The sequence below is a fragment of the Thunnus maccoyii genome, chromosome 4 (assembly GCF_910596095.1).
Source record: "Thunnus maccoyii chromosome 4, fThuMac1.1, whole genome shotgun sequence".
Lineage (NCBI taxonomy): Eukaryota > Metazoa > Chordata > Actinopteri > Scombriformes > Scombridae > Thunnus > Thunnus maccoyii.
In genome coordinates this window covers 11,289,791-11,316,506 of record NC_056536.1, presented here as the reverse complement: position 1 = coordinate 11,316,506, position 26,716 = coordinate 11,289,791, and the positions used below count along the sequence as shown (strand labels likewise).

Genomic DNA, 26,716 nt, shown 5'->3' with positions numbered 1-26,716 from the left:
TTCTTCCCACTTCTTTAACTGCTTACTGCACAGACACACGCTCAGAAAAATACAGCACGTGTCATTTTCTCTAAAAAGGAAACAAACAGTAAACATGAAAGTGAAGGAGAAAACTGGAATCCATTGTTGAGACATGTTATGTACATGTATAAACTGGAAAAAATGTCTACATGAGTGTCCTGAATTAAAATGAACTGAAACACAGTTACCCCAGTCTTTATAGTAGTAGAGCAGAGAGCTCTGATAAATGAACTGATGGTGACAGCCAAGCATCGTCATTTTAAGTTGTATCTAAATAATGTAAAGGCATGTATACATTTGTAATGTGATTGTGATAAACAGAAAAGTCTCTCTAGAAACATCTTTAAAGCATAAACTGTTCCTGAAAAAAAAGAAGGTGGATCATATCTTTACATGTTTATATGTAATGATTTGTGTGCTTCAGTGTGGACACCTGTGCAGTGCTTATCAGTTTGATTTCCACTGGGGCTTCTTACGCTTACATGATCTGTGCTTGAGTTACTATAATCTGTAACATCTGGAAGAGTATTGAAAATGTCCCAGCTCCTTACATGGCTTACATGTCACTGAACATGTCTGCAGATATATAAAGATATATATGAAGTGTAGACTGGAGTCTGAGTGTGAATGAAGCAACCAGTACCAGTGAGACAGGAAAGGAGAACACACTGCATCCAGATTTGTCACTGCACACCTTCTCAGAGGTATTTGGAAATTTCCTGTCATTGCATTATTGAATCAAAATGTCCTCCATTGAAAATGTTTGAAATCAAAACGGTCTGTGGTTGGAAAGGAAATAAATGAAGACAAACACTTGACAAAGTTAATAATATATATTTTAATGGAAATATATGAATATTGATATATTGAAATATTCCATGTTCATAAATAAGTCATTAATGCACATATGAATTTGTTCTGTGTTAGTGATTAAATAGCTTGTCTTAAAATGCTAACAGGTACTACTGCATATGTGAAAAAAGTTGCATAAAGCGTTTTGCTGCTTCAGAGGCAGCTGCAAAATCTAATTAATTGACTCAAGCGATGTCACTTGAGTCAGACCTCTGTAGCCCGCTCCTAGTCTCTGCTTAAGGCTAGTAGCTCGACGCTACATTAGTTGCAACTAGCACAATATACCCGATTTTGTACAGTTGAGCGAGTTGAGTTGAGTTGCATTGTGGGTACTGTAGGCAGGTTTTGGCAAAGAAGAAGAAAACATGGAATTAAGAAAAAACAATATCTTTGGTTCTGCTCCATTGATTTTGATCATTTTTCCACTTTTAACTGCAAGTGTTTATGTTTGTGTTGTTTACTGCATTATCGTTTATTTGAATTATTGCATTGAGTTGCATTCTGCTACGGCACAACATATTAATGTGTGGTTCCATATGATTAGTCTGTTGTCATGTATTTGCATTCTGTTGTTTCTGGCTGTGTTCTTATTGTCTACTGCAGTTTGTTTGTTACAGTGTGAGTGTGTGTGTCTTCAGTTTTGTGTGTCTGTGTTTGTGACAGACGGGAGTCCCAGTTATCTGAAGCTCAGTGGATACAATCCTCAAACAGACAGAGCGTCTGTCACTTCTCCATAATATCTTCCATTGTCCCTCTCAGGACTCAGAAATGTGTGCTGGTGCTCTCCTGTGAAACAGAAGGACAGCAGAGATCAAAACTAAGGAAGAGGAAACAAAGAAAGATACCAAGTGGGACAGAGACAGGAAGCGAAAAATATCGGCCAGTTTTTAAAATATGTTCCAGATTTTTCCTTTTCTCTCCAGTGGCATGAAGCTCTCAGTAGAGGTTAATGAACAGGAACTGAACAGTACTGTGGCTCAGTGTGAGACAATCTCAGAAATAATGGTTTATGTATTTCTGAGTCAAGCTGTTTTAAATATGATGTTTTCACTTTGCATCATGTGGACCTCTGTATGACTGTAAGGCTCTAATTACATTCTGTTATACTGAGATGCTTTTGCAACGCCGTCTCTCTTTCATTTTGCCAATAAAACTTACTTTATTGAGTTATGAATTACACATCATTTCATTCCATAAACTGGAAATGGATCAATTTCATATAGAGATGTGTCAGGTTTTTATTTGACCAAGCTCTTGTTTCTCTTACTATCACTTTGAAAACCTATTTCTCCTTCTAATATAAAACAATTTCCATGTGAGTATATTCATACAGTACGAGCTGCATATATGAATGCGTATGCATGCATACATTAATTCACACATACCTACATGCATGTTACTATGTTACTATGTGTGTGTGTTCCTGTCCTTACCTCTTACCATCCACTCTCTTACATCCACTGTATTTTTGTAGTCCTGTGCATGTGTGTCAGTGAGAGCATTTGTGTGTGTGTGTGTGTGTGAGCTCCCTATTTCTCTCACAAGCCTTTGCCGCTGTAAATTGTATTTCATGGACCAGAGCCATGTCTTTGTTCTTTGTTAGATTTCTCCTATGGGAGTAGAAAGATAAAAATCACGCACCCAACTAGATACTAAAAACAGAACAGGCAGAAACAAAAGCACACACATTGAACAATGTACAGACACGCATGCAAGCACAGGTGTATAAATAAGATTAACACACAAACACGCACACACTAAGCCCATGTGTTAAGGCAGAGATCCTTCAGACAGAGATTAATGATGTGTGCTGCAATGAACACATTTCTGATGCATATTTATGAAATACAAAATGCAGTTAAAAAATGTGTGTTTGGCTGTGTGTGAAAAAAACAAAAGGGATATCACATTTTAGAAATACTGAAAACACCATTCTCACCCATCCCCCAAAAACCTCACTGTGTGTAATCAATTTATCATCCGAGTCATGCTGCTTGGGCAGAGCAGGGATCAATGTACTGCTCCAGAAACAACATTTTAATCATTGTCCAATAATATTACCTTAATACATCATTCTCACACTCCACGCTGTGAGGTGAATTTCACTCATTTCCCCAGTTCCTTGTCAGTGTGGAGGTGGATGAATTAGAAATGTGATGTTTACTTTTTAAAAAAATGTTATGTACCACCAAATCTTCAAGTGTAGCACAGCCTGACTCCTCATGCACCTCCTCCGACACACAAGCAGTCAGCGCTCAGTTCTTTTCATCTAACAGTGAGGGGCTTTAATGGAAGACGCTGTTGCTACATACATTTTAGTTGCAGTGCTTTGCTTCGGTTATGTTTACATTTCAGTTACAGCATTATGTATTGACTAGCAAAGTAGGTGGGCTTATAACAGGCAGTCATGGTTCGGAATATATTTGTTGCATTGATGATATTATATGATTTATACAGCTGAATCATTAGTGCAACGGACACCTGTGTTGAAAAAACGGATTGAAAAGTATAAAACATACGGAAAGAAGTCAATTATGAATTGTCAATTATGAAACTTCAAATTGAGCTTGAAATTCTGTAGCCACTAATGCCCAAAATCTTAGAATAATTACCCTTTGTGCTTTGTTTTATTCCTTATTACAACAACTAAGAAATCCAAATATGAAAGAGCTGATTGGATAGCATGTTCTCCATAGTAGCAGCCCATGATAATCATGGGTACTGTAGTATTTAAATGAAGATTTAGAAAATTTCTAACAATATTTAAAATTACCTGGTAGACTAAAAGTAAACATTCAAGTACAAATTTAGACACACACTTTGCTTCTCTATTTTGTATCAAAATGTATTTTGATATATGATGCACGATTTCAAGTGATTTTGTGTGTGTGCTCATATAGTACATCACTTACATCATAGCAGTGTTTTATTGTAGACTGACAGTGTAGAACAGCGTCATGAACCGAGGAGAAGAGGCAGGACTTTGTCACTTTGTCGTTAAAGAAACCTCCAGTCTGCAGGTTGTCCACAACACCAGCTAGAAAGAGAGAGACAGGGAGATTGAGATAGAGAGAAGGATGTACGGAAAATTGGAGGAAGACAGAAGAAGACAAAGAGTTTGTCAGTATGGGAGGCAAAGAGAAAAAAAGTAAATAAAAGAGACAGACATTGAGAGAAAGAGAGAGAATGGGAGGGGTCATTCTTGTGTTAAATGAACCTCGCTATAATTCCTGGCTATGTAAATATTCTTTGCACTAGCTGAGCTAGCCTAAACACTCATAATAAACTATTTCTCATTACAGGCAACAACCCAGTGTGGGCTAATTAGAGCTGCAGATCTTCTAAAATAAACTGGATGTCTCCCAGCGTTGTGGTTGTAGGATTTTTTTTCCCCCTGGAGAGCCACATTTTTAGAAGTATTTCCCATGCAGCCAGTCAAACCTAAATTAGTGGGCTATTATGTAAAAATAAACAGAAAAATAGATGTTTTATTACAATAAAAACATAGCCAGCCCACCAGACTGCAGTACCTTACGCTGGTCATTTAGGACTTATTTTAATCTACTCATGACCCACACTAGCATATGAAGCCAGACTTAGAAAACCTGCATCTTCAGCCAAGTGTTTTCTGGAAACCGCACCAGCTTCTGGTGGAACGACTTCCTCCACAGACACATTACAATAACATCAGCAAACAGCTAAAATAACATCCAGTGTTGGTGAATGGATTCAAATTGTGTGTGGCTAACGTGAATGTAAAAATACATCTGTGTGTATGTTATAGTATGTAGGACAAAGAAGTCCCAGTGGGATTTTGGAGCATTTCAGACAAACTGTCAGGGGATACAACTGGGATAAATTATACATATTTTCACATGAATTTAATAATAGAAACCCATAGATTTAAAAGAATACATTTAATAAAAACACTGCTTTCACAGAGCAGTTATATAGTCACACAAACCAGTTTTTCATTTTGAAAAATGAGTTAATCGCATCTACCAAAATCCAGACAATTTGTTTGGCTTAAATTATATTATGTTTTATTGCGTTCTATTCTAGTGATGTAGTGTGACTTACTTTGGCAGCAAGCGAGAACCACTTTTATACCAATTTCTCCATAGTCTCTGACGATCTGAAACAACACAGAAACACAGAGCAAAAGGTCAGACACGGCATAATTTCATTAGTCTGACAATTCAATTTACACTAATTGAATGCCTGAGGAGCTAAATGAGAAGGAAAGAAACAGAGGGATGAAGTTCAAATTGTTGAAGGAAGAGATGAGGAAGGCAAAGCTCAAAGTGATGGTTAAACAGAGAGAATATATGAAAAGATAAAGATAAAAAGGATCCGAATCAGCAGTCTTGTATTTGCTTTTTACTCCAGAACCAAAGATACCATTTTAAGATCCTGAATGTCACAACAGTTAAATCCTGTGCCAACCGTTTCATCTGGATTGCAATAAATTTTGTTAATATAATAGTGAGTCAATTGAGCATTTGGAAATATTGAGAGGAACTTTATTGTTTGGCTTTCAACTGTTCACATGTTTGTTCCAAATATGTCTTAAGAAGAGGTGTTTAGATTCATTTCAGATAACAAGAACACATGACAGAATTTCTTTTTGTTTCTTGTTCATTTTGTAAAAATATTAGACACACAAATGTAGAAATTTAGAACGGTTGCCTAATTTAATGCATATACAAATGCACATTTACAAGAAATTGAGTTTTCAATCCATTAAATGTAAGAAAACAAAATATGTACAAGTTACTTAAACCCTGAACTAGCAAATTAAATGGATGTTTGATTATTACAGAGGACTTATGGGAGACTTGTTTTGTGTGTGTATGAGTGTAAATGTGACATATCCATACGCTGCGTAGTGTCTTGACTCCCACGGTATCCAGGAAGTTTACAGGGCTGAGGTCCAGGATGATGGCTCTGGGGAGTGAGGGGTCGGGCTCAGCATCCACTTCAATGACGGCTACATCTTTCTGCTCCTCCCCCTCTGGCTCCCCCTCCTGGTTAGGAGGAGACATGACACAGTGCAAAGAGACGCATGAGATGTCAAGATTTCAAACAAGTTCTGTTGGTGCTCATTCAGCAAGGTGCAGAGAAAGGTAAAATTAAAAATTATTCTGACATGAAGAAAACTTTTTTTTTGCATCAATTAAATATCATGTCTCTAATCCTCCTCACCGTGTTTGTTTTGTTCTTCTTGGCAGCCTTCTTGGCTTTCTTGGCAATTTTCTGCTCATGCCTCTTCCTTTTAGCCTCTAGTTTCTTCTTTGCTGACAGGATCTTAGTAATGTCAATGCCAGACTAGAAGAAATAGAACAAAAGACAATCACACCTGTTAACAGTGAAGTTAAATCCTGCTTCCTCCTGAGGTATTTATTATGGCTTTAATTATTATTAATTATGGCTTAATACTTTGCTTCATACACTTTTTTATTCCTTTGTCGCTCTTTTCAACAAGCAAACTATCTTAAGCAAAAACATTGCAGTTTTAAAGGGCCTGCTCAACCACACAGGTGTTTTCACCTGTTCTGGATAATTAGACCTGCTCAGGTTGAAGTTGGGCGGTGCTATGCTGGAATGACGTGAGGTCACCAAACCATGATGAACCAATAAGAATGTTAAAGTAAATAAAATAAGTGGAAACCCCTGTGTGGATGCACCATAGGTGTACCTTTAAATTGCACAAATTCTTTAAAACACATGATCGATGTGTACTTTAGTTATTATTATAGGATATGAAGCTTAGCGAAAGTTCAGTCAGGAAAACTATCTTTTGCATGCCAAGTGTAATTCTATTGCTCATACCTTCCTGTCATTCTCCTTGTGGAGTACAAGCGCCAAAGACTCTATGACTATCATTTCTATCTATAATAAACATTATCTTTTCTCTTTCAATTGTGTGAAATAAATGAGCAAGCAGGAGGAGTATTCATAAATGTGAAGAGAGTTTGCATCAATTATTCTGTAAAGATTCTGAAAACAATTACATTTTCCTGGAAAGTCCAGCGGAAAAACATGTGAAACATGTTGGAAGAAATGATAAACAGCAGCAAAACAAATGTTTGCTCATTACCAGATAAAGAAACACAAATATTTACCTCAGACAGTTTAGTCAGTTCAACTAAACAAATGCCTCAAAACAAAACTAAACATAAATCAACAGAGCAGGCATGCCAGGTAGCAGCAATGTAAGTGGACGCAACCACTTACATTACAGGAAAGGAAATTATAGGAAAGTCTCACTGGCTCTGGAAAGTTGGTGCATTAGTTTGGGGAATCTGGCAGAAAGTAAACATAAATAATAAAATACAAAGTTTGTTTTTTTTCTGCATTCCACAACTGAAGAACACAAGTTAATTATACTAAAGATTTTAAATGATCATTTTAACTGAAGCAACAGATTAATTCCTAACATTTTGTAATCCTTATTTATTCCAAGGAATGCTGCATATGTTGATGTTTTACCTTGTAGTTTTGAATTGAAGCTGGTTAGGTAGACAAATGCTTTAAGTTTCAAAGTCAAAGCCAATAGAAAAAAAAAAATCCTTCCAGAACGACCGCAGGCATCATTAAAGTCAGCTAATATTCTTGGTTTGGGTTTATCTGCCATTAGGAAACATACAGTATAAATATTCCACTGCTGCTGAAAATCTGTGCCCCCAAAAAGGCTGATTTGCACTAAACCAAAGATATAGAAGTGCACTACATTCGTGGTTTAATGAAAAAGATTAACTTTCCAGCTGTATAGTACACGGAGGAGAGATAACTGCCCTTCAAGCCTTTGTGCTGTTAAAATATACATGAACACACTGAAATCTCTGACAGCGCCAGTCAGGTTTGCAATATGATCTATAGCTGATCTACAGTGGCTGACACTGCACTCTTTTTGAGGGAGTGCAAATGAAGTACCGGATAATTTAAGGATCCTATTTGTATTAAAATCATCTTCATGTAAACTATTTTTTATATCATGTGTGTAGAAAACACTGTTTGCGATAACTATAGACTAATGAAACCAGGAAACGGAAATGTCCAGTAAATTCTAAATGGTCATCAGCCATCAACAGCCAATCAGATTTTCATCCTTTTGTTATTGTGATTTTGTTTCATCATTAAAACATCTGTAAGGCAATCGCAAAGTGGATCAGGATTAGATTACAGTCATTCAAACCTTTCCAATGCTCCAAAACACGTAATGCAATTGTATGAAAGAGCCTTCATGAAAAAAACAAAAAACAATTTATGATTTGCCTCTAAAATCTTCTCTTACTGCATCACTAGTTGATAAAATTGCAGCACTTAGCATCCCTTTACAAAACTGCAACTCATCAGCTGAGTCACTGGCAGTGAGAACAAGCAGTAAGTGATTCCAATATCCCCAGCACCTTTCACTATTTCATGAAAAAGAATCCCCAAATTTGAGTCATCATCCTGTCACAGCGACTGGTGGAGCATCAAAACACTTCTCATCCAGATCCAAAAATTACCAGAATTTATCTGGTGGCAGTTTCTCACCTTGTAAACAAACCTGCAGCCTCTGCCAGTCAACGACAGCTCTATAAAGGCTTATTTGCGCATCAAATATCAGAAAGGAATAAGCGACCCAGAGGCTTTGACGTGCTGACATTTAAATGAACGAGACGTTCCATTATCTCCCTCCCCGATTCAATCTCTGCCTCTCACCCTCCCTCCATCTTTTGTCATCCTTTCCTAACTTCCCTCAATCTGTCTTCCCATTTACCCCAAAGAGCTGTGACAGGGGAGGAGGAGGAAGAAAGGTGGGGGGAGGAAGGGGGTGTTTAAACAAAAGTTGAACAGAAGAGGGGAGAGGAGAAAAGAGTGGGATGACATGTTGAACAATGTCTGTCACGGTTGTGATGCGTGAATTGGTGAAATGTCAGGTCAGTTATTAGTGTGTCAGAATTAATGTTTGTAAGAGAGGAGATAATTGTACGGAAATCGTGACGAGAGAGATTGTGGCAGGAGTTGGTTCTTTCTTTCTGTGTGTGTGTGTGTGTGTGTGTATGTGTGTAGTTGTAGTGTATTTATATCTGTATGTTGTCCATCATGGTGTATTTGTATGTCTGATACTATTTTTAAGGGGCGTCCATATTAACTTAAGTATTCTTGTGCATCTTTGTGCAAACTCATTTTATTTTTAGATCTTGAGAGGGAAGATGTTTTATTACTCTTCACTGCTTCACTTACTTTTACTTAGAGCTGTTTGAGGCTTGAGATCTAGTTTGGGGGTTAGGGTGAATATCAGGTTTAGGTTAGGTTAAGGGATGGTGTGTGTGTGTGTGTGTGTGTGTGTGTGTGTGTGTGCCTGTCCTCACCTTCTCTCCCAGGGCATCTTGGTACATCTCAGCATTGGCAAAGTAGAGGGTGGCAGAGGAGCGGAAGATCAAAACACCTGGCACCTTTTTCACCTAAAATCAATCAGATAATCTATCAGTAAGTCATAAAAATAACAATTCTTGTTGCTGTTGTTATTAGCTGAGAGGAAATTAACATTGGAAAAAACATAAAAGCATAACACTGCATTCATTTATGGAGGAATTCATTTAAAGGTACTTTGGCAGCTCAATGCTAACGCCAGGATACAAACTTGCTAACATGCTGATTTTTTTTTACCATGTTCACCATCTTAGTAGATGCTAACGTTTGCTAATTGGTACTAAACACAAAGTACAGCTCAGGATTATGGGTAAGTCTGTCCCAACGTTTGACGTGATAATGGTGATCACCAGAATTATTATGATTCATGCAGAGGGAACATGAATATCCAAATTTCATGTCAATCTATCCAATAGTTGTTGAGACATTTCACATTAAACCACAAATGTAAACCTCATGCTGGCGCTAGAGCGACAATCAGAGATCATCAAAATCATCATTGAATCATTAATATCTGTGAGTAACTGGACCTGCTGGTGGTGCTAGATGAAAAGTCAGAGGATCACCAAAGTCGGTAGGATTCATCCTCTGGGTACCACGGACATCTTTATCAAAATTCATGGCAATCCTTCTGATAAGAGTCAACTGACCAACAGATAAACATTGCTATCCCTGTAGAACCAAGCTGCTAGTGTGGCTTAAAACACTGACAGGCAACATAAACTTAACTGTATTCATATTGTAATTGTAAATTTTAAACAAGTCCAGTTACTCATGACTTTATATTAAAGAATACAAAGAAATAATGACATCTGTCTGCAAAAACCAAAACGAATGTACTGTCCAGGTTTTGTTTGTACTTTTCTATGTTGAAATCATCTGCTGTCGTCATTACCATTACGAGTGGACGACAAGGCAAGCTGAGGTCAGTATGAAATAAAAAAAAAGGTGTGAAATAACGTTTTACATTATATCAACACACAATGCAGGGGTGAGGTCGAGCACTGGTTGAAGTGCAGTGAGGTCTGATTAGACACTGAGTAGTACAGTACATAACTCCCATTAACATCTCTATATTTAGCTCTCGGCTCTAATGTCAGGGACAAAAGAAACTGAGGGACAGCTGTGCTTTATAAACTGCTCTGCTACAGGCGGTGTTTACTGACACTTTGCATTTGTCATAACAACATGCTCTTATTATTCTGTCTGTTTGTGGACCAGTGCTCACCCTCATTCCTGCTTTCAGGTTATTTGAATATATTGAGCCATACCTGACTGTAGTCCTCCTCGGGCCTATAAATATCTGTACCTGGGACCTGCCCTAACAGGGAGTATTTAGGTCTGTAAAACACACAAAACAAACAACTGTATAAACAATGTGTTGTTCATGTTGTGATCTGAAAGAGAAGGATTGAGTTAATTGTTGGGTGTGGTGAAAGCTGAATGTTCAACTTGACAAACTATCCTGCTGAATATGTGTGTTGTTATTAGTGTATAATTATGGGTGTGTGGGTCCCATGGCCATGTATTCCTACAGCTGTGTCCTGAAGATGACGGTAAGCATAGAGAAACCGATGGCAGCCGCCAGTCCCATGTCAGGGTTGAACAGCACGGTGAGGATGAAAGTGACCACCCAGATCACCTGGAGAGAAGGAGAGAAGGTCAGTGATCAGTAAAACAAGACTACAAGCTGAGCAACGATTTATTATAATGCTCATTAAACGAGAAGCAAAAGTGTTGGTTGGATGTAAAATGCAGCTGATATTCTTAGATGCTTAGTAGTGGTGTGTGTGTGAGAGAGTTTAAGTCAATTGTGGCAACTCAAGAAAGGCAAAGCAATGCAAGTTCATTTGTTTGGTAGCTTTCAACAACAAGGGAATTCAAAAGGCCATAATCTAAATGGTCAAAACAGCTTAATCAGTTAAAGCTGTATTTGATCAGCCTCAGGTACATTTTTGGTGCAGTCATGTCATGTTAGCGGAGAGGGAAGAACAGAAAAACCTTGTATTTTTGTGATTTATGACGCATTCTAAATGGAAATTAAGCCTAAATTTGCTGTTTTATATTCATAACAATTTATTCACAGCTGAAACCCAACACACAAATAATGTAAAGTTCCTTTTTAATATATTGAATATATTAATAGCCTTTTTTCACAGAACACATTTTGACTCGTCACAGTAGGAAAATAACAGGTGTAAATAATACAATAATGATGGTTGAATTTTATTTAACTGCTTTGGTTTAAGTGTCTTACTAACGCGCATACTGCTCACTGTCACACTGTTATGGTTGTAAGTGATTGGGGACAAAATCCAGAGTCCTCGTTTCCAGTAAAAATATATTTAAGAGTTTATCTGAAGATAATATGAGGCTTCAGATGTCTGAGTTAGTCAAATAAAGTGAATATCTTCCACAGTTACAGTCATTTTAGCAAAAAAATCCCTCTTTGTGTCTTGAGGGACAGTGTGTCCCTGTTCAGCTGCCGTGGAAGTATAGTAACAAGACTTAGGCACTAAAAAGACTGTAACTTTGAAAGATATTGACTTTATTTGACTAATTTGAACAGCTGAAGCCTCATATTAGCTTACAGCAAGATAAACACAATGTTTGTTTGGCCATCTGACTATTGTTTTAGGACAGACTTGAAAAATTGTGAACCCGTCCTTTAAAGAGGAACTATACAGTGTTTGTGTGTACTATATGGGGTTTCAGTTGATAACAAATTGCTACAAATATGAAATAGCAAATACAACTGTAACTGTACAATTAGGATGCAATTAGCATGATAGCATAATAACTGTACCCTAACTGTATTAACATGCTGTAACCATGCTAACATTAGCAAGCCAGAATACCAGAGTATGTTTGTAATAATCTACAAGTTCATCTCAGGCTGACAGGACAGGATCATAAGGGGTACAGTGAAGAAAATTCCCTACAGCCACGGTGGTGTAGTGAGTTTAATAATTATGTGCTGTAGATGGCAGGCAGCGTCTCGTTCTTTCCTGCTTTGCATGGAAACTAGATTAACGGCCAGTACTGTTTATCTGACAGACTCCAGTATGTCGCAGATAGCTGGTGAAGCGCAGTGATGTAAAATAATATTTAATAGAAAAAGAAACAGATATGCTCATCAGTGCAGTACATCCTGACGCAAAAATGTTAATGATTATCTTCTCAAAACACTAACCATTTCCTTGTCTGCTTTTAGGTACACTCACCATGTCTACTCTGTTACTCTTCCACAGTGCGGGGATGTCCATGAATTGCTTCATCATGCCATGGAGGTTGACATAGATGATGGCAGCCAGCACTGCCTGCAAAGTGAGTCAAATATAAAGAGGCATATAGTTTTAAATCATGAAACATGAAGTAAGTTTGTTTGAGAATGTATTACAATCTGAATGATGCTTGGATTTAAAAGCCTGAAATGAGTCTGTGGTGTTTTACATAAAACAAAATAAACCATTAAACCTCTTTTTCATGTTTTCGGAAGTTTTATTCTTCTGTTTTAACATAGCGTTTTATTAAACTCATAATCCTCATATCATGTCATGCTTTACAGCCTCTAAATTTATGCAATCCTTCAAAGTATTTTTCCTGGCAGATGACCCTACTGTCTCAGCCTGGATCTCAGCCTGCCTTCCTGCTCTCTCCAACAGTCTGCACTACTTTCACCAAACACGTTGCATCTGTCACTCGGTCATGTAGCTTCATGTATCACATAAAGTTCAGATCTTTTCTGACTGAGTATGCCACTCAACTCCTCGGACAGGCACCGATCATCTTATGCTTTGACTACTGTAACACCCTTCTGGCAGGGCTGCCAGTGTGCACAGTACAATCAGCCAAAAACTGCTCATGTCATTGCCATCGTCATTACTTCCCACTGACTCTAAAGCTCGCATACAGAGTGGCCACTAGCACTGCATCCACCTACCTGAAGTCTCTCATTCCGGTTTATGCACCTTCTTGTTCACTACAATCCACAAATGAACAATGAGTAGTCCTAGTGTCACAGCATGACTGGAAATCTCAATCTATCTTCAAAATCAAACTCAGTTTAGTCAGCAGAATCCCCCTCTGTCTTTAAAAATCGCTTGAAGACCTACAGCTTTGAGAGTTCCTCTCTCTCTCTCCAACAAAATGTTATTTGCTACTTATATCTTCATGCACCTGCAACCTTGTGACACATATGTCAAGTGAAACTCTGTCCAGTCTTAGGTCATCAACACTTTCTTTCACATACAGTTACACACATTCACATCTGTCCTTTCAGGACAAGTGCAGTCTACCACTGCTGGCCTGAACTGGAGCACTACGTGTCTTGCTCAGGAGCACCTCAGCAGCAGATGAGGGATGGGAGAGTGTTGCATGACAGAGTGTAGGATTCCTCTAAAGCACTCAGACATACATACATGCACACATACGGTGCATTCATTAAGTACATACAAACCAACAATGTGGCAGAGAAAACTTAAAAGAACCAAGGAGGGATTATTACAAACATATTCACAATCAGACTTGGACACAAGCTTATGCTTATGCTTGTGCACAGATGTGAACAAGCAAACATCCACCCACACACACACAGACACACACACACACACACACACACACACACACAGTACCTTGGGCAGATCTTCAAAGAGAACTCCAATCCAGAGTGCGATGAAAAGGATAACCATTGCTGATAGAGCCCCAGCAACCTGCAGTGAAGAGAAAGGTGCGATGAATGGAAATGTAGATGAATGATGTAGTGATTATTAGAGTGAACTGGTACATGATTGTAAGTAGAGTCAAGGCCTCATCAGCTCTCCTCTCCTCTCCTCTCCTCTCCTCTCCTCTCCTCTCCTCTCCTCTCCTCTCCTCCTCTCTTCCTCTCTTCCTCTTTAATGGGCCTTAACTGATTAGTGATGTTGTCACACTAAATCAGTTTAGCCTTTCAGCGATTCTGTGTTTGTGTAGCTGGAGATTGACAGTATAAGTGAAAATCGATTCCCTAAGTGTTTTTTAATGTCGCCACTTATCAGAGTAACATTAATTATGACCAGCTTTTTAACCTTTAAGATCGTCCAGGTGTGTAGCTACAGGCAGAGGGATGTGTTGGGATGAAAATGCCGATTTGAAAAATGATCTGGGGAAACTTCCATGTCACGTTTTCTTTTTAAATAACAAAGCAAAGCATTAAAACTAGTTTTCTAAATGTTGTTAAAATGTTTCTCAGTTGTGTGGAATAATCTCAGGAGAAGAAACAAATTTCATGTAAATTACATGTTTAAAAAAATTATCCAGGCTTTATAAATTGAACTTTATAGTGGTGCAACAGTATCAAGATGAGTATTGATCTGATAGTTGATCTGTTTTTTGGGGTCAAAGGTTACTGATGGCCTGTTATTGTACGAAATAAGAAACAAACATTTTAAGATCTAATATGAGGAGTTGAAATTAATCTGAATTAAACTGATGTGTAGTTTTGTAGGATGTGGTATGTTTTTGATCATTCTGGTTAAAGGGTCAATTCACTCAAATGACATGGGTACCGCAGGGGGTAAGTGAAAAAATGTTTTTTTTTTTGGTTTTTTTTTGGTTTTAATTTTGGTGAACTGACCCTTTAAAGTTCAAATAGCCTACTTTTTATGTATTAATATCTCAAACTAGACCTTATTTGCTCATCACATTCTTAACCTGCTTTGCTAAAGGGAACTTGGGTAGAGTAATGTCCACTCATACCAACCTGGGTCTTCCCTCCTGTGCTCTCCTGAACCATGGTACGAGACATGGAGCAGCTGATGGCAAAACACTGGAAAATTCCTCCGATGGAGTTACTAAGACCCAGGGCGATTAGTTCCTAAAACATGAAAAACATACTATTTATATACAATATATTGCCCTTAAAACAGCTGTTGATCCGTGTATCCATCCATCACCTCCCTACCTGGTTGCTGTCCACCTTGTATCCATATTTCAGGGCGAAGATTCGTCCCAGTGAGATGGCGATGCCGTAGCCAACCACAGCCAGAGCGAAGGCGTCCCCGATCACCTGACTAAACAGGGAGGCATCTGGGAAAACAGGTGGCTGGAGGCTGGTAGACACAGACAGAGACATCCATCATTACAAATACTTCATTTCTCACGTGTAAACACACATTCTTGTATGTTTGCTCTGTGTGTGTGTGTGTGTGTGGGTTTCTCACCCTGAGGGAATCACTCCCACCACATCCACATCATATTTGCCTTTTAAGTTAGCTTGCCAGGAGACTACCGTAGCAATAACGACCTGGAGAAACAGATAATAAAAGAGATGTATCAGTGGATGCTTAAGTGTGTTTATCTCTGTAGAGAACTATCTGTCTACAGATTATATTTAAGTGCAAACACATATTCCTGTATACTCACACCAAGCAGCTCCACAGGTATAGGAACAGGTAGTTTTTTACTCAAGTATGCATTGAGCTCCTTAGCAAGAATGAGGCCAACTATGGCGACAATACTGACGACAAGAGTCCCGATGTTCGTCTCTGGAATGAGATAACACACCTCCACCACAGTCTGGGAAGAGAGAAAGAATTGTAAAAATTTACACCACATTGCATAAATGAAAATGAAATGGTCATCTTAGATTCTTGTAATTCCAGTAAACAAATAAAACCAGCGCTGAAATGGCTGTCAGCTCGACTGACTTGTTAACATAAGGCGGAGAAAGCGTACATTAAAGAGGGTCAACAAGGGTGACTGATGAGACAGACTAGAAAAAGTATTTGAACACAAGAGATTATAACACTTTCCAGAAAAATCTTAACAATGTTTAACAGTGAATATGCAGAAATCATTCTCAGGGCTGTTGGGCCATATCCCAAACCCCAAAAGCTTTTGCAGTGGTGCTGAAACAGTTAATTGATGAATTGACTAACCCATCAATAGAATCAATCAATTATCCTTTTAAGTTATTTATCCAGAACAAATTCCAAAAGTTTTCTGACTCCAGCTTCTTAAATCTGAAGATTTGCTGCTTTTCTGAGGTTATTATCATTGTAAGTTGAATACTTTTGGGTTTTAGGATGTTTGTTGGACAAGAAAAGAAATTTAAAGATGTCACTATGAAGGGCATTTTTATCTGACATTTTACTTAAAGATAAATCCAAAAAGAGTCACTTTGTAAAATTTAACATCATTTGTAGAAGTGAGCAAGTGTTAATGACTGCGGCTTTGTTCTTTCTTACGTATAACAATGAGAAGGGTCCGCTGTGTCTCATAGGGCTGATGCCAAAGGTATATTTGAGCTGTGACACAATGACGTGGATGGCAGCTCCTGTGGTGTAACCTCGGACCAGCGGGTCAGACAGGTAGGTCACCACGAAACCGAACTGGACCAGACCAAGCACAATCTACAAACATACATTAACACAGATTATAAAACACACAGAGATTAACATGAACACATGAAGTCAGAGCTTCACGTCTAAAGAATATTTGAAAACCAATTGATGCCTCAGCATCGCTTGTGAGTGTGTTAGATAGCTTGCAACTATAGATAGCCTGTGTCCTTCTACATTATGACACAAACTCTAGACATTTATAACATTAAAATGAACATTTATGGGATTACAAACATGTTTACTCATAGTTGAATGATGGTGTGTAGCAATACAGCTGCACAAGTAAACTGTATGGGATTTAAAGATCAGAAAATATATCAAGTAGTAGTTTTTAAACATATCAATAAATTCTGTATTTGCATGGTATTTCATCTCATTCATTGATGTTTTCCCTGTTAGCAGCAGGTGCCTATTGATGGTGATTACAGCTACTACTGACCAGATTGTCATAATATGTTTGACTTGTGCACAAGAAACATCAAAATCTAATGAGATGACTACTCCCTAATGTCTCCCAATCATTAGACTTCCACACCAGTGTTTAGTTTGTTCAAATATTTACCTGGAATATCCCAGACAGGAAGGTGACCGCTGCCGCTATTTTGACCCTCTCTGCATCCCGGGTAAAGGTGTCAACTTCACTCGAGTTGGTCTCATTATCCCATTTCATGAATTCTGAGTCTGGGGCTAAACGCTCTGTCACCCCACCTATCATCACACTCATCACCGCATATGTTCCTGGAGAAGGGAGATATGGGTAAAAATACACATCTCAGTTGCCCAGCATTACAGAATCAATCTATATTTGAAAACTGGACATTGTCATAACATCTGGAAACACACTGAAGATATGAAATTAAATCAACCATCAAATCCCCATCTGTCAAAATGAACTGAAGTTAGTGTTTAAGTACAAACCAACTGAGATGTGCTTGGATGTGCCGAAGATGAAGTAGATGAGGACGGGGTAGAAGGATGAGTAAAGGCCAAAGACTGCGGGTACAGATGCAAGCAAGGCATAGGCCATACCTGCAGGGACACAAGGATAATTACGATTTACTACAATTCTGTATTTACAGAGAAAGATCCATAGCAATGAGGATATTATCATATAAGTCCATATTATGTAACAAGGTTAAAATGATACAGACACAGTGAGAATGTATGGGGAATGGTCATACATGAGTAAAAATGGTATATATGGACAAGTAGACAAATACACTTCTTAGGAAAAGTGAATATGAAAACAAATTTGAGATATACCAACACAAGAAAGGTTGAAAAATAAGGGAATTGTATGACAGTATTTGTATATTTATCCTGCATCCATAGCAATACATCCATTATTCCCAGTGTGTCTATTTCATATTTTTTATATTTATTTATTTTTCATATTTATTGTATGTTGATTCTTTAATAATGTAATTCTTGACTTCATTCTGCCTTCATTACATGTTACTGGTATATAGAATTAGTGCTCGTTGTCTGGTTGGTGTTTTCTGGTACAAATCCTGTAGTGCACAAAAATCTGATTTTATTTTATGTTTCCTGCAGACAAACATAAGAGCACCATCTACAGACAAAAACCAACATTCAGCAAGACTTAAAATACTTCACAGTGACAAATGTTTGTTGGGAAATGCAATAAAAAGAAGCATCACAACAATGTACAACCTGCAGATTAGCATTTAAAATGAGTAACGTGATGAAAGAATTTTCGGATCCCTCCCTCACTCTCCTCTCCTGAACCTCTATCTCACCCTGCGGCAGCTGCATGATCCCCACACTGATTCCAGAGATCAGATCACCCAGGGCGTTTTCTCTGATGGAGTAACGAGGCAGCCACGACACAACAGGAAAACTACCCAACAGGCAGCTCTTCACCCTGGGACCAGAACACCTGAGTACATGTTTCAGAGAGACAGACAGAGTTTTAATATTTAAAAGATTATACTAGTGATATGATTTGATATCAGCGGTACATGACAAGTTCATATCTTTGTTCCAGACTTGTTTTGGCCTCAACAGCTGTCAGTGTTGACTTCATTTTTTCCACCCACCAAAAAAAAGTTAATAAATGATTGTTGCTCCTCTTGGTTTATTTTTGCTTGAACTCAGCAAACCATTGAAGGCCTTTAAAGAGTGAATCATGCATTTGTCACCAAACTTCCCTGCATTTATTAGCCAAATTCCTGATGTAATCATTAAAGAACTCCTATAAGCAATGTTCTTACATTTGGAAAAACATGTGTACTGTCGTTGACATGGATATGGTCTTGGCTCTGTTGGTCTAGTTTTATCTCTCTTTATATACATTTTTTTGATACTGGAAAAAATACTTTTATTTACTTACAGTATTTGACAAGTGACAACATGAATGAGTATTTATGTTGGAAACAACAGACTGGGAAATACCTTTGTATTGTAAAATGTTACGCATGCTGTATATAAAAACACAATTAATAAAACAAAACTTTGCATGATTATTTCAAAGCCTGTTGCATGACTACAACATTGTCCTGTGACCTTTTAACAACCCACGGTACAACTTTTGCAAGAAGATAATAAGCATTAGATAAAGCAACACTTTGCACAAGTTGTTGATTGTAAAATGATGAGCGAAAAGGGTTTTGTTTGATTTGTGTTTTTTTCAGTCCCACCTGGAAGAAGTGGTAACTTTCCAAAAATTTAAATGTTTAAGTTTGTAATAGAGAGATTAGTTTAGGTGTATAGCAGATGAAATGTAGGGATATTTACCTCATTGAATTTTTGACCTTGTCACATAGAGATGTTTTTGAGTGTGACTTTTCTGCCATCTCTTCCACAGCTTCTTCATCCAGGATCTCCCTGTGGATGCTGTAGCCCCTTCGTCTCATCTCTGCCATGGCTAAAACAAACTGTTATTGCAAGGAAAATGCAGCAGTTACATTTTTAACCTAAAAATATCAACAAAAAAAAAGGTTTTTCGTCACATGAAGGAGGAGCAATCATCACTTTTTACTATATCCATCAATTGGCAGCTGTAAAAACTACAATGTTTTATGTATCATGTTAATTTTCTATCCCTATCAAGATCCTTCAGGGACTGAACTGTTGATCTTCACAGGATCAACAGTTTGAAACTTTTGATTATAATTACCTTGTGTGTTCCAGCTGTGTCAGAAATGTTTTATTATGTTGAAAATCTTCCAAACTCCAAAGGTTTGTCTATTATGTTTGTCTTGAGATAAATTTTAGTGTAGGCTTTCAGAGGAGAAATATAAGGTTTTGTCCTCTAGCCTGATATCTTTTATTCGTTTTTCCAGTTCAGAGCACATAGATCCAGTTCCGAATTTATCTCTGGTCAGAGCTGTAATGAAAATTGTCCAACTAAATTAAAAAAAAAGTTCCTTCTACCAAAAGATGGCACAACCCTCTTAATGAAAAATTAATCCTTCCTGTGTGCAGTGGTCTCCAGGCTTCAAATTGAAGTTTTCCATCAGATCCAAGTGGTACTAAACGACAAGCTGTGATTGCTTTTCGCTGCAGCCAACAGAGTAAAGTGGTTTTATTTTAAAATCCACAACGGAGAGGATTCTCTGACCAAGATATGAGGGGAAATATCCCCTGTAAATATATTTCCTCTTGTTCCTCTGTGTCCTCTCTCCGTCAGTTGTCTGAGGGTGAGTAAGTCTCTGTCTGTGTTGTGGCTCCAGTGCTGTGCCTTGAGACCTTGAAGAGGTATTTAGATATGAGATTGGACATTGTTGAGGAGGAAGAGGGCAAAGTTCCTAACTGCCCATGCAATTGTAGAAGTGCGAGGAAAAGTGGTACAAGTTAGTGATGAGTGTGCATAATACGTACTCGTCTCATCATTTATAGAGTGAGTTAGTTCACTGACTTTGCAGTTATTGTGATAGCTTCTGAATTTATCATATCAATCACTGTTTGCCTCTGAAGAAAACTGTGCAAAAAATACCAAACTGTGAATGTGAGTTTGACTTATGGTTGCAGCATGCTATGCATAAACACAGGAAAGTAAACAAATGAGTGTCCACATGAATATAGACAGAATTGCAGCACACACAGTAATACATATTCACTCTATTCTACACGTTGTATCTTCTATACGTGTGTGATTAGATGAGTCAGCAATTTCAGCCCAGCCAGGGTTGTTTCATGATTACCCGCTTAATCATTAGAGGAGTAGATACTGGTTAACTAAGCAGGACAAACAATACTCTTCCTTAAAGACGCGGTGTGTTTTACAGATTCATCTACATGTGATTTTCCTTTCATTGCTCAATGACAATTTTGTCTCATTTCTTTCCTCCCAGTGAACCAGAGAGCTGGAACTGTCAAATCCATCAGACAAAAACTCAAGACACGTGTTCTTAGGCTTATTATGATTATTATGGTTATTATGATTATGATTATTATTATTATTGTCTGTAGCTTTGACTCTAAACTCTTTACTACTACTCTCCTGTGGATTTGCGGAATGTACTGTATATACAGTATAATGCCTCTCTGATCAGCCAGTTAACACAGTTTTACACAGTTGAACTGCACTGTTATGAATTATTTTCATATTTTAAATTTTCTATAAATATTGAACCAAAGAAGATATTTTTGCTGCTTGAGTGGTTTTTTGAGGGAAAAACTGAGATGTGATTTTAGCTTTATTTGTCTTTCTTTTTTTTTTTAAGTTATTCCATTCATATTTTATGTTTTAGGGTTTCCTCCACCTTTCCTTTTTTCTGCATAAAACCAGAAACATTTCAATCATTCATCCATTAACTTGCATTATCACAAGGCACCAGTGCATGAGTTCAGTCACCTCATCTGTGATACATCAAGTTTTCACAGTTCGGTCATGCATTTTACATGTCATAAACCTGACACTCCAGGGTCTCCATCTCATGTTTCCAGGGGCTGGTTTTCTTCAGCAGGGTGTTTCCCCACTCCACTATCTTCAGCACCAATGACCATGTGAACCCATAGAAAAGAGAGAACACTAAAGGAGGAATCTACTGAAAATTCACATTTATTCTAATGACTGGGCTCTAAATGACAGGAAAACTGAAGCTGTTTGACCATCCCAACAAGCACTTCTGAGTAAGTATACTGGAGCCTTAAGGCACTGGCTTCCTAAATCAAGGATTGTAGATTTGAGTCCTATTTGAAGAGAGTGATATCAGAGTGGTGGCTACACCATAACCCAGAGGTTGGTGGATCAAAAACATCCTCTGCTAACAGTATTTTATGGCAGCTGGGTGGCCCTGCAGTACAACAGGGAGGCTGTGACACGGATAACGTCATGCACTGGGTGCATGATAAACACCTTCTATTGTGAATAAAGTGATCCAGTGTATGCATACATTATGTTCAGCATCCAAGCCTATGATTTCCATCTTGTTGATATGAGGTGAAATTAGTTGTATATCTGGAAAAAATCAAACCACATAAAGCCCCAGTGGCCTAATGGATAAGGCACTGGCCTCCTAAGCCAGGGATTGTGGGTTCGAATCCCATCTGGGGTGAGTGGTGCAGTGGAAGTGTGCTTGGCCCATAACCCAGTGATCTATGGATTGAAACCATCTTCTGTTAATGTTGCTTTCCTGATGGCTGGTTGGCCTTACAGATGTAAAAGTACTTCAGCAATTTAGTCTGCATGTCCATCGGCTGTCTGCCCTATTGTTATCTTTGGAGTCCTTCCAGCCTTTAATACAACCTAATAGCATCTTTTCATTAGACCCTCTCTATCAGGTAAAAATCCATGTCTTTCAAACTCCACGCCCCCAATTTGCAACCCACTGCTACGATGAACTCACCATCCATTGCTGTTATTTAAAACCAACCAATTTGTGCTTTCCACATTGTTGCTGTGTCAAACTCTAGGAAGGGAAGGCCTAATGGCTAAGGCACTGGCCTCCTAAACCAGGGATTGTGGGTTTGAGTCCCATCTGTGGTGACTGCTAACAATGTTTCAGTGGCAACTAGTGGGCTTTAAATACATGTCAGATATTAAAGAGGTGTTCCAACAGTCCATCAGTATCTGTGAAGGTTGAGATTAAGCTTTTGTAGGGTTAAACTTCAAAAACATCTTACAATTACCATGAAACGTAAGTGTGCCACGTCCACATAGCTGCCATGGTCAGCGTGACAAATATGAAAGCAAGGGTCCACACGGACATGGACTGTACCCGTGAACCATACATGTGTGAATACAATATAATTCAGGGTTGCCAAGTCTGTGTGACAACACCAGCATAATGGCTTATCAAAACCAACCCAATACCAGAACTCAAAATATGCCTCTGCCATATACACTGCTTTTAAAGTCCAACAGCAGTGCTATCACTGCCAAATGTATTGTAATATCTACAAAATAACACCATAAATGTTTAGTGTGCCAGCATTAAAAGCAGTTTTCCAGAGTTGGGATCAAGAGGCAGGCGCTGGGCAGTGGAGACCATTACAGCTTGTTGTGTGTGTATGTGTGTGTGCGTGCTGATCTGGAGTCAGTTTGGTAGGATTTGGGTATAAATAAATTATTTCATTTGAAATATGGATTTTTATTCATAGATATTATTCATGTAATTTACATGCAAAATAGGTCTACTCAACCAGCGGACAAAAAATTCAAATCATGGCAACAAAAGTAGCCCAATTGTGCAGGAAAAAACACATGCTTATAGATATGAATATTCTTTCTTGTTGCTGTCATGTATTGTGGATGTCAGCAACAGACTGCAGATGTCGGAAAAACTGTCAGCAAAGACTGTTGAGCAGAAGCATTGTTTATTTACGACATCACTGCTTTTATCTCATGTTCCCTGTGCTTTTAATGCACCACTGTGACATGTTGGCACCCTGTTTTTGTCCCTCAAATTGTGTCTCTACAGTTTGCATCACTGAAGCCTCAGTAGCCTAATGGATAAGGCACTGGCCTCCTAAGCCATGGGTTGTGGGTTCAAATCCTATCAGGGGTGAGTGACACAGTGGTTGGTAGGTCACAAACATTCTCTGACAGTGTTTTACTGGCAGCTGGTTGGCCTTCCCAATACCAAAGTACCCAGGTACCTGTTAAGACCACAAGAGTGTGGAGGTTTATCAGAGCTCACTGGTATGGTCTTAATTTATAAGGACATCACATCACTCGCACAAATCCATATAGGCTACTGTCCATGGCCCCATCAAGCTCAAATGATTTGTTGGAGTAGGATCAACCAAATAGTATTACAGTTACAGTCAGATGGCAGTAAAAAATGCACATTCGGGGTTAGCAGTTAGGTTAACCCAGTGTGGGTTAAGTGGACGGTGTGTTAGCATTTTTCTGACATGGGACACACTTGCCTACCACCTGGTGTGTGAACACACTCTTAAGTGCTCAAGACCAGAAGTGTGGGTACTGGGATGGACCCAAAGACATGTCAGTTCCCTAAAGAGGTACTCCAGCAATTCAGTTTCCATAAAGTTGGAGACAAGCACAAGCATTGTTGGTTCACTACATCACTGCTTTTGTCTTGTGCTCCCCATGTTATCACTGCTTTGCTGTGACATGTTTGTTCCCTATTTGCTCCCTTATGCTCCCCTCTACATTATCTCTCTACAGCTTGTGTGGCTGAAGCCCCAATGGCCTAATGGATAAGGCACTGGGCTTCTGAGCCAGGGATTGCAGACTTAAGTCCCCTCTGGGGTGACTGACAGCAGAGTGAAGTAGCGAAAGTGTGCTGGGCACATAACTCAGAAGTTGATGGAACAAAATCATCCTCTGCTAGAAGCTATTTACTGGCAATTAGTTGGTCTTAAAGACAAGTCAATTACTTTAACCAGATACTCCACCAGTTTGGTCTCCATAAACTTGGAAGATTGAGATATGTTGAGTTTTAGTCTCCATGGCTCAAACTTGAAAGACACTGGATCAAACAATTCCCATAAAGCTTAAACTGTGTTGCCCACATGAGCATAGTTGAAGGGTCAGTGTGACTGAAATGGCAGCAAATATCTCTAACCTGTGGACCATATACACTGACTGCACATGTCAACACAAGGACACCCAATGTAGGATAAAGAGAACTGTAAAGTATTACAGTTTTGTTGTGTTATAAATTGGAGCCTGCTGAGCACAAGCATTGTTGCTTCACTATATCACTGGTTTTGTCTTGTGTTCCTCATCTTTTCACTGCTTTGTTGTGACTTGTTTGCTCCCCATTTATGCCCCTCTCTCAACTGTCTCTAAACTGTCTCTGTCTGTACACATAGACTGCACACCAACTACACGTGCGAATATGTTTGCACACAAAAGACACCAAATATAGTATAAACAGAACTGCAAGTCTATTGGCTGTTCACCATCATGCTTTTGTCTTGTGTTCCCTGTGTTTTCAGTGCTTTGCTGTGACACATTTGCATCCTGTTATTTCTGTGTCTCTCTTAATTGTGTAAATTGTCTCTCTACAGTGTCTATCATGGAAGCCCCAGTGGCCTAATGGATAAGGCACTGGCCTCCTAAGCCAGGGATTGTGGGTTCGAGTCCCATCTGGGGTGACTGACAGCAGAGTGGCGCAGCGGAAGCGTGCTGGGCCCATAACCCAGAGGTCGATGGATCGAAACCATCCTCTGCTAGCAGCTTTTACTGAAAGCCCACTGGTTTCATACACAGTCTTCAGACTGACACAGTAGCATAAATTAAACCCACATTTGTTGTTGCTCTGAATGGGTCAATGATTGGAACTGATTAGGAGTTCATGATCCTCATCCTAACCGAGGTCACACACTGATCCGAGGACAAAAACATATACTGTCAAAAAAGATGTAGCATCTGTGCCATCATCCATAGGGTAGTAAAAGAACAATTTGAAAAGTGATTTAATTTAGGTTTTTCATACATCTACATGTTTTGCAGTTTTAGGTTTATATCCCAGGTACAGGATTGCTTTTTTTTTTTTTTTTTTTTTTAGAGAGAATTGACTTATCTAGTTATGCATCACATAATTTAGGCCTTGTCAAAAATGGATACAGTCATTCTCCACTCAAGTTCTTCAGGAAATGTCTTTCATATTTCTGACTTTTTCCTGTTCTTCAAGATACATTTTGGCAATATGTCACAGTTTTTGTCTCTAGTTGTCTATTCTGTCAGAGCTTTACTTTGTATCTCCCTCCTCTTTATGTTTCTTTTTTATCTCTTTATTGTCCTCTCTCTGTAACTACCACATTGTTGTCTTATTTAGAACCACATATTGTTATTCCCATTGTGTTGCTTTATAGTGTTTTTCACTGTCTGTCAACAGAACTGATAATTTTGTTCAATGCCAAGTCCCAGTGGCCTAATGGTTACGGCACTAGCTTCATAAACCAGGGATTGATATCCTGAGATCATGTCCACAGTAAGGGTCAAACTCAAAAAACAATGGTTCTAAAGCTTAAACTATGTGCTCCACATCAGCACAGAAGCTAGGGTCAGTTTGATGAAAATGTCATATTGCTGTGACCCATTTGCATCCTGTTATTTCTGTCCCTCTCTAAATTGTCTACACTGTGTCTCTACAGTGTCTGTCACAGAAGCTCCATTGGCCTAAGGCTGTATTCAGACCAAATCAGGCGGTGCAGCGAAAACACCAGTCCTCACATTCATTTGAAAGGGGGTAGTGTCTCTCAGCTGCGGGTATTTTGGCCACAGCAGCGCTACAAAGGACTGCGGCTGGAAAGTTCAGCCAGAGTCAACTTTTGGAGGAATGCAACCCGACGTTGCTGAGGCTATAAGCTGTGGTGGCCAATCACAGCTGGAGATCAGACTGGTCAGAGGTGTAAAGTCTGCCATAAGGGAGAACAAAGACGTTACTAGGATGAGGGGAGGACATTTCTCTTAATTTGATAACGTTAAAGTTAAAGTAAGTGAGTAAAGTTAGACTTTGCTGTCGTCTTCCCGACTCATTTTAAAAATGACAAAAGAAAGAAAGGACGAGAGGGAACACCAGAGAGAGAGAGAGAAAGACAGAGAGAGAGAGAGAGAGAGAGAGAGAGAGAGAGAGAGAGAGAGAGAGAGCAGCTGT

General features: G+C 38.7%; 1 protein-coding gene and 2 non-coding genes across 3 annotated transcripts; 2 read left to right on the top strand and 1 right to left on the bottom strand.

Moving 5' to 3' along the window:
• Positions 1-1,260: 1,260 nt before the first annotated feature.
• slc26a6 (solute carrier family 26 member 6) lies at positions 1,261-20,393 on the bottom strand. The gene is made up of 20 exons (XM_042410231.1): positions 19,819-20,393; positions 19,437-19,576; positions 18,440-18,579; positions 17,598-17,708; positions 17,242-17,417; positions 16,524-16,688; positions 15,700-15,852; positions 15,498-15,580; positions 15,239-15,386; positions 15,038-15,151; positions 13,932-14,009; positions 12,522-12,617; positions 10,833-10,939; positions 10,569-10,638; positions 9,237-9,329; positions 6,079-6,201; positions 5,754-5,900; positions 4,954-5,008; positions 3,786-3,910; positions 1,261-1,659 (listed from the first exon to the last, which is right to left on the bottom strand). The coding sequence occupies exons 2-20, from the start codon at positions 19,562-19,564 to the stop codon at positions 1,636-1,638; spliced, it is 2,136 nt and encodes a 711-aa protein (XP_042266165.1). The 5' UTR covers positions 19,565-19,576; positions 19,819-20,393; the 3' UTR covers positions 1,261-1,635.
• Positions 20,394-22,128: 1,735 nt separating this feature from the next.
• On the top strand, positions 22,129-22,201 carry trnar-ccu. Its single transcript has one exon. It is a non-coding gene; the product is annotated as a tRNA-Arg (tRNA).
• Positions 22,202-25,138: 2,937 nt separating this feature from the next.
• Positions 25,139-25,211, top strand: trnar-ccu. The gene has a single exon. It is a non-coding gene; the product is annotated as a tRNA-Arg (tRNA).
• Positions 25,212-26,716: the final 1,505 nt, after the last annotated feature.